Here is a 15,047-nt window from a genome sequence, read left to right as displayed (position 1 = left end):
CCACGCACTCCTCTCGCTCGATACAAAAAACACAAATACTTAAATGAGTCATCTCGCCCTCTCTCCCACGGCTCCAATTATCCGTCTCCCAACGGCTTTCACAACTCTGTTCAATGCAACGTCTACGCTGACCTCTCCACTGATCAACAACAACTACTAAGTGTGGCTGCTTCTCTCCGTTCACCGTGACCCACTTTGCTCGTTCTCGTGGATTGCTCTGCGTTTCCTACGCTCCTCGAATGTCTTCAGAACGATCACGTGACCTCTCACGTGACCTCTCGCGTCTCTCTCTTCGCTGTGCAGGAATCGCTCCAACCCGGTGCAATGCCGCGAGTTGGCTCGGAGTCAAGTGAGAAGCAAAACGCTCCCACCTGCTCCTGCATTTAGAAGGATTTTCGCAAATCGGGGTCACCCATCAATCATAACTGTGCTGTCATGTTCGTAATGTAGAGGTCGCAGGTTTTTATTTGTCGTGTCTTTAACATTTGTGCTGCCTGCTTTGGACTGTTAGTCCCTGCCTATACTGTATTGATTACATTGTTCCATTAATTATCATATATATAAAAAATATATATAAAAGATATATCTATTATATATATACTATATATATCTATTTTATATATATATTATGACATGAACTGAAAATAATGCATCTAAAGCAAAGAAACTGACTTTAATCGATGTACTATCAATCATCATCATAAGCCAAGATCAATCCACTACCTTTGCTACTCGAGTTATAAGCATAGGCCCCTGTACTTAACCAGCCGACCGTGGCATTTTCCACGAACCAAACCGGCTCGGTAGGCGAGGGATCGCCGTACCACACGGGAGCGACTGCCGCTCCGAGCGTGACCCCCCCGACCCCGCACCCCACCCACCTTTGACGAGCTCCGGGCTGTACGCGCTGCGCAGGCGCTCCAGGAAGAGGTGGTAGAAGGGCTCGGCGCACTCGCCCGCCATGGCGAGGTGGAAGTCGGGCTTGTTGCCCTTGAGCACGGCCTGCAGCGTGAACTGGCTGACGCACAGCACCTCGCCCCGCGCCTCCGCCACGCTGGAGCTCCACGGGCGGCCCTCCGCGCCCTCAAACACGCGCAGGCCCAGGATCTTGCGCACCCTGCGCCGCGCAAATGGGCGAAGGCCGACCCGTCGTGCCGGCACGGAGGGCGTCTTAGGAGTTTAGGGGTCACCCCCCCGCACGTCGTGTACGTGGCACACGGCCGGGAGACGTGAACGGATCACCGTTTAAACCGCGAGCCGCCGTACGGTAACGTGGAACTCACTGGACTGGAAACTTTTTAAGTTCGCCGGTGGTGGTTCGATCTCCCCGTGACGGGCCAGTTGAAACGACGGGGGCAAATTTCTTAATCCCCACGCCTCCGTTCATCCCAGCAGAGAATAAACGGGTTCACCGCAGCGAGTGGAAGGACAGGTCGTGTACGGTGGGGTAAAGTGTGGGTACTGTCACCTCTTTTAAGACATCTGGTTGTTTCGGAAAAATCAACCAACTGCCCCCTCCCCCCCCCCCCGAGAGCTCCCTCTAGTGGAAGCCTTTTCGTAAACAGCGGTGCGAGCAGAGCAAGCATGAGCAGAGCTCAGAGCTGTCAACCCATAAGGGCAAATTTTTTTGACACATTTTTCGTGTTTCCCCTTGTAGGATGAACGTTTAGGTTTATACGGGCACGGGGTAACCAACAAGGTAGGCACTGATAACAGGCTTGACAGGTATGAGAGCTGCACCTTTAACTTTTAACTTGAGAAACGAGGACAAATGCACAAAACAACGTCCCGAGCATATTTTGTCAATGCTGCCCTGTATGTATCTGGAGGCTTTTTGGGATGAGCGGTAGCAGAGTGCCTGGAGCTGTCACTAAGGTACACGGCGAATCGGGGCGACTGCCCTGAGCCCCACGCTTTGGGGGGCCACACGCTGCGACGTCACGGTGGTGTCAGACGTAATATGTCCGGTTTAGTTTGAAGGCGTCGGGGGGGCTCACACGGTGGGATTTTCCCCAGGCCCAGCACCCCCCCCCCACTCTCCAAGGATGGCCCTGCTTAGAGCGCTGCCCTATGAACCTGGTGAAGCGTGCGTCAAACTATCTCTCGGACCAACAGGGCACGGCCCTCATCCAGCAGCGGATTGACAAAAAACGGGGGCGGCCCGTACACGCACGCGTAATGGCACCGCGATAACGAGGACGTTCCGGACGCGGGGGTCGCAGCTCTCCGTAAGCGAACCGCGGCGTCGGCGTTGCGCGTCTCACATGAAGTCGATCTCCCTCTCCGTGTCGTCGCGGGAAATCCCCAGCAGCACGCAAAGTCCTCTTCCGATGGAGCTCACTTGCTCTCCAGCGACTGCACACACAACGAACGCCGAGTAAGCGCGAGCATCTCCAAATGGTCCGCCGCGTCCGTTGGCGCTCGTCCTCGCTTACATGGAGCGCGACTACGACGAGCCACATGCCAGCCGTGCCTTGGTTTGCCTAAAAACTGGACCGGCAGAAGCTGACGGGCGATAAAAAGGTACTCGGAGCTCAAACTCCACGAATAAAAACTGTCGTCGAATGCGACCTGGCCAAAAGAAAACTTAAAACTTTCAGGGCAAACTCTTCGTAAATGCAATTGCCCGCCCTGAAGTACGATCAATAACATTCTGCATGTCAGAAAAAGTGTGGCAGGTAAAAATGAAATGCAGACGAATCTGTACCCTTTAGACATGTCAACAGTCACGCGGCATCAAGTGCTGATAAAACAACCACATGTAGGTCAAACACAACCGCGTATTCACGATTTCTTCCCTACAGGTGGATGGGTTCAAGCAATGCTAAAGCTGGAACCCGAGGGTCTGAGATTCAGGTGGCTCAAATCTAGAATCTGAAACAATCTGTCAAATAATTAAATGAATCGACTAAAACGTTTAATTGTCACAGCTTATTGGGGCCCTTATAAAATGGCAGCCACCCTCGCATCCTGCAGGCCCAGCGAGACGCGGTTGATGACGATGTCAATGATGTCACCAAGCCTCGCCGATAACCTCCCGTCCAGCGGCACACGTGGAAACGTCAAAACTTTTTTTCCCCTCAAACTGCAGTGTTCTCATGTTGCCCAGTTCGACAAATAATCGAACCTGATAATGGAGCGAGTAATCCCGTACTTAATTGGATAGTTCAGCTCAATAAAAAAAATCCCAATTTGAAAAAGCAACATTGCAAGTGCTGAATTATAGTTACGATACTGGCACAAAATAGGCAAAGCATGTGAATTGTCAGTTTCATTTAAAGTTGACAGGAGGCTGCGCACTTTCATAAAACGACTTAACAGGCAGTCCTCGGCTTACGAACTCAATTCGTTCCTGAGACGCGTTGGTAAGTCGAACGGTTCGTAAGTCGGCAACACAGCAATGCACTGTATTTAAATGCCCATACGGTTATGAAACATGTGACGGTTCAACAAAACGGGAAGCATCGTTAAACTCGTTACATCTTGTGCAGGATCGCTCCTCTGAACAAAATAAAGTCAATTTTGTTTTAATACTTCGTGGAAGCTGCTTCGTAAGTTACGGCCGTTCTTAAGTCGGGCGTTCGTAAGTCGAGTCTGTGCAAAGTGGCTCGGCATTCACAGCCCCTGTCGTCCAAGGTGGTGCAGTGGTTAACGCACTCCGCTATAGACGCCGCCAACACAGGATCATTATTCCGAGCATCGGCTAACGTCAGTGACAAGTGATATCTGAAGCGGTCCAGGGCCCTGATTGACCAAGCCGAACTGGTGAAGTACGGTCAAACAATCCCCGTGGTTAGAAATAACATGGAGCAAGGCATCATTCGGCAGTGGCTTGACGAACGGTTGCAAGTTACGAGGAATTCATTATCTAGCCAATTAGAAAATCACCACAGCACATCGACAGTACCACGACACAGCATGTGAATGTGCAGAATGGACACGCCATTGTCTCCCCAGTCAATACCAAATCAACTACAAGATTGCCTCGCTCTTTTCATGATGCTACGTGGACTGGCGCATGCCTAACGCTCCCCTCTCATCCATTAAGGTCCATGCGCTCTCCACTACAGATGTTAAGGCCTCCATCAGTCTGCAGTCGACCTCACTCAATGGGAGATTGCTCCTTCCAATCTGTTGCCACCTTTTGGCCTGGAACACACCCCTCTCTTGTTAAAGTCCACATTAAAGATCTCCCCCATCTCCTCTGCCCATGACCGTCTATAAAATATCTTCATTCCCACCAACGCTGCAGCACGCTTCGTCTTGCGGCTGCCAGCTCCTCAGCCGCTCCAGCTCCCAGAAGAATTTGAAAGAAAAGAATTCTTCCTTTCCCGGCTTCCAAAATGCTTTTCTCCATTTATGCAGTGATTTGAAATCCAGTGGCATATGGATGCCCCGACAAAAAATTGTATTCATGTAGTCGCATTTTTTCACATACTTGCAACGAAATTACAATTCTTGCTTAATTGTAACGCTTTCGTTTTACATAATCCACTGGCACACCAACCATAGAGTCTGCCAAAAAAAACCCCAACTTTAACTACGCCACATCTTTATGAAGTTTAACTCTTTTTTAATTTGCTCGCCTAAAGGTCGAATCGTCACATCGAAATTGAGTATCCCCCCGACAGAGGGAGGTGATGTCACTGGACGTGAGAGAAAAGAGCGTTCTCGCTCAAACACAGCAGGCGTCTCGCGCCCAAGCGTGTCACGGGTACGAGTCACCGCTGGAGCAATTTTAACTCGTCAATTTCATCAAAAGTGGTCCTGTGGTGAGTGGTCACAGACCACTCGGAATTGTCGCTGGTGCACAATCCACGCGAATGAGCTGTCCGACACGCACTAAACTCAGCTTCGTGATGTATATTCTTAGGTTTTTTCGGTAAAGTCACGTAGGTAAAAAATTAAAATTAATAAAAGTAAAATAAAAATAAAATAAAGATCACGACGTTTCGGAGGCAACACAAGCTTCTGTCTTCAGGTGGACTACTACAACTTCGTGATGTAGTTGGCCACATTACATCGAATGTCCTTCCAAGTGGTGCTGTGGACGGTGGTCAACTTCCAGGCGAGAGGGCTGTCAATCCAAATGTGTTTTCGGAAAAGTCACGTAGGTAAAAAATAAAATGAAAACAACTAAATGAAATCACGACGTTTCGGGCGCAACACAAGCGTCCGTCATCAGGTGGGAAAGCATGGCCTGCTGCTGATGCAGACTTTTTACCTACGTGACTTTAGCGAAAAAAACAGAGAGTATGAATCCTTGCAGTCACGAAAATTTCAAATCTAGTGTAGGGGTGTCAGGGGAAGGATTCCCACCAATAGAGGGGTTAGTGGGAGGGGTGATCGAAGAGATATAAGGAGAGAACGGGCGGGAAGAAGGGGCCTTTGGCGGGAACGAGATTGGGACGGCTGGGGACAGGTGTGGATGGAAGGAAAGGAATAAAGGACGAGACCCCTGCAATCTGGTGTCGGCTCCTACTTTACATCTGGTGGCAGCGGTGGGATCTCATGGCTACAAAGAAAAATCCCCGCGGGAAAGAGCCAAGGGAGGAGGAAGCAGGGGCCGGGGATCCTTCCCATCCCGGGCAACAAGGGGGCCTGCTATCAGAAGCAGCAGCAGGGGGCCCGGATCGCCTGGAGGACCCCATGGAGGACCGCATGGCCCGCGTGGAGAGGGCACTCCAGGAGCTCCTACAGAGGCTCCCTATGGGGGGCCCGCCAGCACCGGGACCCCCACTCCCACGCGTACTACGGGAGGAGAGGCCACGGGACTCGGAGGCCGACCAGCCGGCCGGGCAAGAGCCGCAACCAACCTCGTCACGCCAGCCGCCGCCGGTCCCGCCAAAACCCCCAGGGCTAACCACCCAACACGGAGAGCAGGTGGCCGGACGGCCGCGTCGGCTGGGGCCCGTCGACAAGTTCGTGGCTGAGGAAGAAGACTGGGAGGAGTTTGTCCGCCGATTCGAGGCTGCCTTCCACGCTCTCGAGTGGACAGACGAAGAGGCACTACGAGCGCTGCCATCCGTTCTGGGCAAGGAAGCACTCGCCTCTTACACCTCCCTTCCCTCGCACAGCAAGACCACGCTACAGGCGGCCTACGAGGCTTTGGGGGAGATCTATTGCCCGGCGGAAGGAGCCTTTAAACGGTTCCAGGATCGCCAGCGAGGGGCTAAAGAATCCCCTTTAGCCTACAGGGGTGCACTGCTCGTGTTGGCGAGGAGAGCTTTCCCTCGCCTGGCTGAAGAAGCGCTCGAGGACCTCGTGGTCGAGCACCTCATCGCCTACGCTTGCCGCGCCGGCGTTGTAATGCCCGTGGTGATGCCGGGGGAACGCACCTCGCTGTGGGCTGCCCGGACCATCCAAGCCCACGAGCAGGTCATGGGCCGGGCGCCACCCGTGGGCCCGGTGGCTGGCGCGGCGGGGGGGAACAGCCGAGCCGTTGCCGCGGCGCTACTGGGTCCAGCGACACCAACCGCCGAACCTGCACCGTCGCCACAGGCTGCCTGTGGAGCAGCTGGGGACGGACCCCCGACGTCTGAGACGGAGCCATCGCTGCGGGAGGTGTACGCGGCGATCCGGGGACTGGCGGAGCAGAGGGACCAGGGGCGCGACCAACCGCCGCGTCGCTGGCAGCCGCCTTTACAACATCGCGCCGAGCCCCCCCGACGGAACGCCCCGTGGGTCTGCCACCGTTGTGGTCGAGAGGGGCATGTGGCGAGGGGGTGCCGCACGGAGCCGGAGGCCGCCAACGTCACCTGGAACCCGCCGGGGCCGAACGCCGACAGGATCCAGGCGAGTGACGCCGTCCCGCCCGGCCTCTCGGTCGGGCCGAGCAATTATAATTCCGACGCCGCGAACTTACCGGGGGTCTCCTCGGGGTGGGCGCCGTCGGTGTCGTTCCCCGGTCCCCATTGTCCGGGTCGGGGGAAGGGGATCGCGCCGGGGATAGCGCCGGGGCCTGGGATTGCGTCGCGACCAGGGGTGGCGTCGCGACCCGGAGTGGCGTCGCGAACGGACGTGACGTTGCATGTGACGTCGCGGCCAGGAGTGGTGTCGCGGATCGCGCCGGGAGTTGCGCCGGGGCCGTGGACCACGTCGGGGATCGCGCCGGGGCCAGAGACCGCGTCGGGAGTCGCGCCGAGGCCGGGAGGGACGTCGCAGGCGGACGTGACGTCGCGGGCGGAGGTGACGTCGCAGGCGGACGTGACGTCGCGGGCGGAGGTGACGTCGCGGGCGGAGGTGACGTCGCGGGCGGACGTGACGTCGCGGGTGGAGGTGACGTCGCGGGCGGGCGTGGTTTCGCGGGCGGGCGTGACGTCGCGGGCGGGCGTGGTTTCGCGGGCGGGCGTGACGTCGCGGGCGGGCGTGGTTTCGTGGGCGGGCGTGACGTCGCGGGCGGGCGTGGTTTCGCGGGCGGGCGTGACGTCGCCGGCGGGCGTGACGTCACCAGTTGCCTGCGACGCCGGCGAGTTGCCAGGGGCAACGGCCCGGGGGCGGAGGCAGCCCACAAGATTGACAGTGCGCCCTGGAGCAGTTCCACGGGCCGCCTCACCACCGCTTTGCGGCAGAGCGAGACGGAACCAGGGGGACCACGCCCCCGTGACAAAGGGAAGGGAGGGGAGAAGGGAGGGGCTCACGGGAAGGCCCACCCCCCAGTCCCCACTGTCCCCTACAATGGGGGGGGCCCCCCACACCACAAGGGGGGCCCACCCTACATCACCAAGGGGGGGCAAATTGCACCACATAGAGAGCACAGCCCTCAACCCAGGGGTAAGCCCACACTATGTAACAAGGGCGCGCTCACCCTGCTGCGACGCACTCCAAAGGGAGGAACCCCATCTTCAGTCCATTCACATCCATCCCCCATCATTTCACCATGCACCACAGGATAACGAGACGCCGCCTGGTCAGTGGCCGGACTCAGCCACACAATGGAGGAAGCTGGCAAGGCGGGTGGTAGCGGCCACGTCGGGAACCTCGGTCCTGGTCGGTGAAATCGCGGGAGTGTCGGCACGTATCTTGGTGGATACGGGGGCATCAGCCACGATCATCTCGAGCACCATGCACGAGATGCTGCCGGATAAAATCCGACCTTTAGTCCCTGTCAAGACAATGTTCATTGCAGCAAATGGAGGCAGCATGGGCTTCCTGGGCCAGGTTGAAGCCCCGATACAGATTGGGCAGCTCTCGGTAGCAGGACCCATCCTTGTCTCCGCAACGTTGCCCGTACCCTGCCTGTTGGGGACGGACTTTCTGAGGCGGATGCCAATGAAAATCGATCTGGCCAATGGGCGGGTGGAAGTCCAGGGAACGCATCTCCATTTCCTAAAGGTGGAGGGGGCCAGCCGGGGTGTACCCTACGTGCAGGCTCTGGTCAGTAAGTCTGTCTCCATTCCCCCGGCAGCCCAGATGCTGATTCCGCTGCAATATCGGTCTCCCCTCGTGACAGCCCGACCAGACTCACCCATCCTGGTGTCTCTGGCGTCAGCTGCCATGGATCGCCATGCGCTGGTGGGAGCCGAAACTATTGTACAGAGGAACCAGCATCTGTTCATTCAGGTGCTGAACACCTCCGATAGAACAGCGAGGGTGCAGGAGGGAACAGTTCTGGCCCACGTTAGTCCCTTGTCACTAGGAGCCCCAGGGACAAAGCCCGAGCTTGTAGGCAGCATCAGCCAGTCCGAGGACAGAGGGGCCGAATCATGGATGGACCAGCTGGCGGGGCCTGAGCCGGGATTGCCGCCCGACCAGAAACAGCAGCTGCACTCGTTATTGCATGAGTTCTCGGACGTGTTCAGCCGGGGACCGTTCGACCTAGGGCGCACAAATCTGTCGCAGCACCACATTAACACGGGAGATGCCGCACCCCTGCGCCAAAACACATATAGAATGAGCCCAATGGAAAAAGGGCACATTCAACAAGCGGTGCAGGAGATGCTGCGGGCCGACATAATTTCTCCATCCTCGAGTCCCTGGGGGGCACCGGTGGTCCTAGTCAAGAAGTCAGACGGGTCACTGAGATTCTGTGTGGACTTCCGACGCCTCAATGCCGTCACGCTAGCCGACGCATATCCCCTACCACGTATTGACGACTCATTGGATGCACTGGCGGGAGCAAAATTTTTCAGTACGCTGGATTTATTGTCCGGGTTCTGGCAGGTCCCACTAGACGCGGACTCCCGGCCTAAAACAGCGTTCCGGACACCACAGGGCCTGTTCGAGTTCAACTGCCTGCCTATGGGCCTCCAGACTGCGCCGGCGACGTTCCAACGCATAATGGAGTTGGCCTTAGCAGGCCTCCAATGGGAAACGTGCCTCATCTACCTGGATGACGTCATTGTCTTCAGCCGATCATTCGAGGAACACATTGACCGATTACGTCAGGTATTCCTGCGGTTCCGGAACGCGAACTTGAAGCTCAAGCCGTCGAAGTGCCACCTTATGCAGTCGTCGGTACGCTACTTGGGCCACGTCGTCAGTGAGTCTGGAGTGGCTACAGACCCGGAAAAGACGGCCTGCGTGAGGGCCTGGGCTGTTCCCACAACGGTTCCAGAGGTACGCCGGTTTGTGGGTTTCGTTTCTTATTACCGCCGGTTCGTACCCAACTTCGCAACCATTGCCAAGCCCTTGCACGTGTTGACGGCGAAGAACCAGAGGTTTTATTGGGGCCCTCTGGAGGAAGAGGCATTCCAGCAGCTGCGCTCACGTCTGACAGATGCACCACCATTGGCCTTTCCGGATTTTGGCCTCCCCTTTATCCTGGACACGGACGCCAGCGATGTGGGCATCGGCAGTGTTTTGTCGCAAGTCCAGCAGGGTCGCGAGGTGGTTATCGCCTATGGTAGTCGCGTGCTTTCATCAGCGGAGCAGCGCTACTGCGTCACACGTAGGGAACTCCTGGCAGTTGTTCACTTCGTGCAGCAATTTCGACCCTACCTGTATGGTCGCAAATTTACGGTCCGCACTGACCACGCGGCCTTGCAGTATTCGCTCCGCATCGACCAGCCTTCGGGCCAGCTGGCCAGATGGATAGAGCGCCTGCAGGAGTACAGGTACCAAGTAGTGCATCGCAAAGGGACCAGACATGCCAACGCAGACGCATTGTCCCGACTGGCGCCCCAGGGCCCTTGTGCATGCACCACAGGCGGGGCACGCTGCAAGGAGGCGAGGCCGGAGGGGACAGTCATCGCTCCCGTACGCACGGCGGAGGACGCACAGGGTGAGGTCCAGCTGACCGACCACGACCTGGGGCTGACCTTGGACGATTGGCGACGGCTACAGCTGGAGGAAGCCCCACTGCGAACGCTACGCGCCTCAGCAGAGGCAGGGGGGGAGGAGTACATCGTATGGGAGGACCTCCTCATGCGATGGGACCCGACAGGGCGCCGACGATGCCTGGTAGTTCCGGAGTCGCTGCGTCAACAATTGGTTATGGACGTACACGGCCGCCAGCTGCTGCACCTGGCGGGGCGGAAGACACTGTACACATTACAGAGTCGGTACTTTTGGCCAGGTATGACCGCTGACGTGCATCGATGGGTCGCTACCTGCGTCGAATGTGCGCGGCGAAAGCCGCCACCCCGGGTAAGCCGGGCGCCCCTACAGCCCATCACGGTGACCAGGGTCAACGAATTGGTTGCGTTGGACATCCTGGGACCACTGCCGGTCACGCCACGGGGAAATAAATACCTGTTGGTCGGAGTCGAGTACTGCACGAGGTGGCCGATGGCGTGGGCCCTCCCGGACCAAACGGCACAGACCATCGCCGATGCCTTCGTGGGAGGCTATGTCCTTGATAAGGGGGCACCGGAGCGGTTGCTCACGGATCAGGGCAGGAATTTCTCCTCACAGCTATTGAAGGACGTCTGCTCTATCCTGGGCACTAAAAAGGTCCGAACATCTCCGTATCATCCCCAGACCGATGGGATGGTAGAGCGGCTTAACCGCACCATAGCGGCCATGCTGTCCCAAGTGGTGGACGAAAACCATTCCGACTGGGACCTCCACATTCCATCTGTCTTAGCGGCGTACAGGGTGGCCCCACACGCGGCAACGGGGTTCTCGCCGTTTTTCCTGATGTACGGACGGGATCCCGTTCCGCCTATTGAGGTGCAGCTGACGGACATTCCCGCAAGAGCCGACGCATGGCCGAAGGCACTAAAGACCTCCCTCATTTATTTGAGAGAGGCCCGCCAAGCAGCCGAGGCCGCATCGGCCACGAGCCAAGAGAGTAATGTACGGATACGGGAGAGGACAGTGACAGCCAAGCCCTTCAAAGTCGGGGACCAGGCATGGCTACACTGTCCTCAGGTGCCGGTTGGCCTCTCACCAAAGCTGCACCGACCCTGGAAAGGGCCGGTCGAGGTCATTAAAGCACTCCGACCGCAGTGCGTCCAGGTCCAACTGGGTAAGCGACGATGGTTTGTACACCCCACCCGCCTTAAGCCATACATCTCTCCACCGTCATCTTCACCAACATCACCACCAACATCACTGCCAACATCATCATCATCCCTACCCAGGCCAAGGTCGCCGACCACCACGCGCCGACCGGCAGGGGGTTCGGTGCCCTGTGTTCCCTTGTCACCTACAGCACCCCATGTGAGGCCTGACAGAGCGGCGGCACGAGCGGGGGCCGGAGAGACAGCGGCGCCAGGCAAGGCGACACCGGCACCACCGAACCAGGGACCGCGACGAGAGGGCCTTCGAAGGAGGGGGCCGCCACGGTCATCTGCTGCCTGTGGATGTCCGGGCTGTTACGGGATGCTGGCTGGAGACCTGGGCAGGCCGCGCAATTGATTTCGTTGTGTTATGTTGCATTGTATGGTTGTGGGGGGGGGGGGGTAAGGGCTGTCGTCACTGTCAGTGGTGGGAGGCATGGGGAGATTTAAATGGTCCATGGGGGAGGCAGAACCGAGGACGGTTATTTTTTCTCCGGGGGGGGGGGGGGTGATGTAGGGGTGTCAGGGGAAGGATTCCCACCAATAGAGGGGTTAGTGGGAGGGGTGATCGAAGAGATATAAGGAGAGAACGGGCGGGAAGAAGGGGCCTTTGGCGGGAACGAGATTGGGACGGCTGGGGACAGGTGTGGATGGAAGGAAAGGAATAAAGGACGAGACCCCTGCAATCTGGTGTCGGCTCCTACTTTACACTAGGATCCAAATGTTGCTCAGTGATCGACTCACCGACCCTTTGGAAGCAATGCAATGGGTGCCACTGAGAGGAAACTCGACAACGGACAGGGCGGTGAAGCCAACTCGCAGTGAGTGATAAATACCTTTAGTTTAACACGCAGCAGTAGGCTTTTGCGACCAATATCATCCATAATGTAGGGTTTTTTTTTTTGGGGTTAGATCGCGTAAAAAAATGTGTCGTTAAACCCGCCACCACCAGACACAGCCAATTAGTAAGGTTTGTCACGAGAACAGAACGTGCCAATTCGTCACTAGTACAGCACACCGGTGTGTTGGAGAGCAAATCCACAACATTTATAATCTGAGCGCGAAATCCCTTTCCTCGTCCCAGCTCCCCGAGAGGAAATAAGCAACGTGCTACGTTCGTGTGAGCGATGTTACAGGGGGGGGGGGGGGTGATCCATGTGTAGCCACCCCACCGATGTCTAAACGCACCGCCTCTTTCTCAACAGATTGCCTGCATGGTGTGAAATCATGGCTGTAAGTTCATCAACTTTTGGAGCAAAGAAACATGTTTTAGTAAGTGTATTGAGCTCGACTGAAGGCATGTCGAGGCTTTTAAATAAATTGTATATTTGTTTCCTGTACGAAGTATCAATGAATGGATTCGCCTGTATAGTGATGCATACGGAGTTCTGCATAGTTGTTATCAAAGGTGGCGGCTTGACATTTAAAGCGGTGTAATTATTCCTCGCACTTAAGTTTAATTGCATCTCACTGGCAAAAACTGTAATTAATATATCCTGCTTCGCTCAACAGCGCAACACACGTGGCTCGCAGCGGCTGGCGGAGCTGACCAAACATCGGGGTGCTGCTGCTGCTGCTACGCGCGCGGTCTCTACCGGGCACATGGAGGGGCATGGCTGGAGCCGTGGCTCCCCTCTTCGATCTGCCGCTGCGTGGGGACGTTAATACTGGTAGGAACCACCTGGTTCCACCAGCCCACAGGGGATTATTGTGTCCGTCCGTCCGTCGTGCATCAAAAAATGGGAGGGGTCGGGCTGGGTGGAGAGGGGAGGGTGGGGAGAGGCTGGGTGGGGAGAGGCTGGTCACCCCGTGGTGCCCTTATAAAATTCAACATTTAACCTAATCACGCCGGCTTGTGCCCGCCCTCACAGTCGGGCATATTTGCGGTATATACCACGCCGCCGTTGACCCTGGCCATTGACCGAGCAACCCAACGTTCCTACCAGCTCCTTCCGCAGGAATGTGTTTAAATACCACCAGACTCCTATCCACAGCCACAAATGATGGGGCGAGAGTGTGGGCACTCCCCCTCTCTTCCATCCCAGACGTCCAAGCGGCACGCAAGAGTGGGTCACAAACACCATCTGGAGTGGCTCCCTCGAGCCTCTCACAGTCGAGGTCCGACTGCCAGCAGCGGCGTGAGAAAGTAATTGCAGGGCTGCGCCTTGACATGCTTCCTGCGTAAACATTGCCCATTATTCGCCTTTCCAATACTGCAGCTCCACCTGGCTGAGCCAGCGTTGAACTGTGAGCATCGACTCAATGTCCGGGGTAGGGTTGAGGGCTCACCCGAGACCACAAGCTCTCTCTCTCCTCCATGTGTGGATAAACTTTGCTCGCAAATACTGGAGGCAGTCGTCGTCTCACTCACTAAACACACTGCCCAGTGACAGTCTCACTCACCAGACACACTTGCAGCCGCCACTCGCTGCACCACCGCCTTCATTGCTCTGTCAATGCCCGCCGTTCAGAGCCTCTCCGCCTCGGTGCTCAACCCGTGATGCCTCAATTGTCTTCGATTGCCACGAGGACCCAGCTCGGATCATTCACCAGGCGCCCGCCGGCCCGACACGACGACTACGACTACCGAGAGCTCCGCTGTACAGTGAGGAAGAGATGCCAGGTTGGCTGTGGAATGGCAAACACGTGGAGCGAGCGAGACGTCGCCACGTGGGCCCGCACCGCCATCTGCTGGCCCACGTGGGCAGTGCGATCTTACATTTTGATTTAAAGCTTTCGTGACTGCAGGGATTCATATTATTGGTTCTTTCGGTAAAGTCACGTAGAAGGGAAACAATACAATAATAAAAATATAAAACAATAAAATTCTCAAGAGAATGTTATTGTTTCCTTTCTACGTGACTTTACCGAAAGAACCAAGAATATAGTGCAATCTTAGCAATTTTTAACGACTATATTTTATTTATTTTACTAGATAAGGGGCCATTCATTGAGTAGGTACCCAAAAAATCTGTCAAAACTTGACCCCTCCACCCTCCCTGTAGGTATACGCGGGCTTTTTACACCCCCCCCCCTACCTGCGTACGTTCGCCTGACGTACCACCCCCCCCCCCCCCGAATCTTATAGAACGGCCGATATTTAATCCACGCATAAATGATCACGGATTAATAATATTCACGTGTTGAAGCAAACAGATAGTCCACCGCCGGACGATCTAACGCATTTGAAGGCCAATGTAGACAAATTATTATCGAGACTTTACCGAAAGACCCAAAAATATGCATACTCACAGTGTGGCAAGACAATGTTGCATCCACATATCCAAACCAACGAGGGTTTAATGTACTTGAAGCTCGTGTTGTTGCTTCCAAGTTTTTCGTGTACAGATTCGAAATAGCAGATTTATATTTACGAAATCTAACCTAAAAACCTTTATGGCGCCGTCCATAAATGAGGTCTGCCACCTAGAGGGGGCGGGGGGGGTCAGACATTTGTGACGATGTGTGACGAGGGGGGGAGGGGGGGTTTGAGAAATTTGACTTCACATCAAAATGCGCAACTTTAAATAAATATTAATTAAATATAATTGTTGTAACGCAAATTTTTATTTTCATTATTAACTATTTGATTATTTACATTTA

At 55.7% G+C, this 15,047-nt stretch overlaps 1 protein-coding gene across 2 annotated transcripts in view; it reads right to left on the bottom strand.

The window, feature by feature from the left end:
* DTD1 (D-aminoacyl-tRNA deacylase 1) overlaps window positions 1–14,043 on the bottom strand; it is a 93,734-nt gene extending 79,691 nt beyond the window's left edge. For both annotated transcript variants that reach the window (XM_061549756.1, XM_061549757.1), the window contains exons 1-3: window positions 13,848–14,043; window positions 2,265–2,355; window positions 882–1,117 (exon numbers count right to left, since the gene is read on the bottom strand). In XM_061549756.1, coding sequence (XP_061405740.1) covers window positions 882–1,117; window positions 2,265–2,355; window positions 13,848–13,890 — 370 coding nt within the window. In that variant the 5' untranslated portion in view covers window positions 13,891–14,043. The remainder of the gene's footprint in view (window positions 1–881; window positions 1,118–2,264; window positions 2,356–13,847) is intronic.
* Window positions 14,044–15,047: the final 1,004 nt, after the last annotated feature.

The sequence above is a fragment of the Lethenteron reissneri genome, chromosome 11, assembly GCF_015708825.2.
Source record: "Lethenteron reissneri isolate LAM-NWPU_2019-01 chromosome 11, ASM1570882v1, whole genome shotgun sequence".
Classification (NCBI taxonomy): Eukaryota; Metazoa; Chordata; class Hyperoartia; order Petromyzontiformes; family Petromyzontidae; genus Lethenteron; species Lethenteron reissneri.
This window is presented reverse-complemented; position numbering and strand designations above follow the sequence as displayed.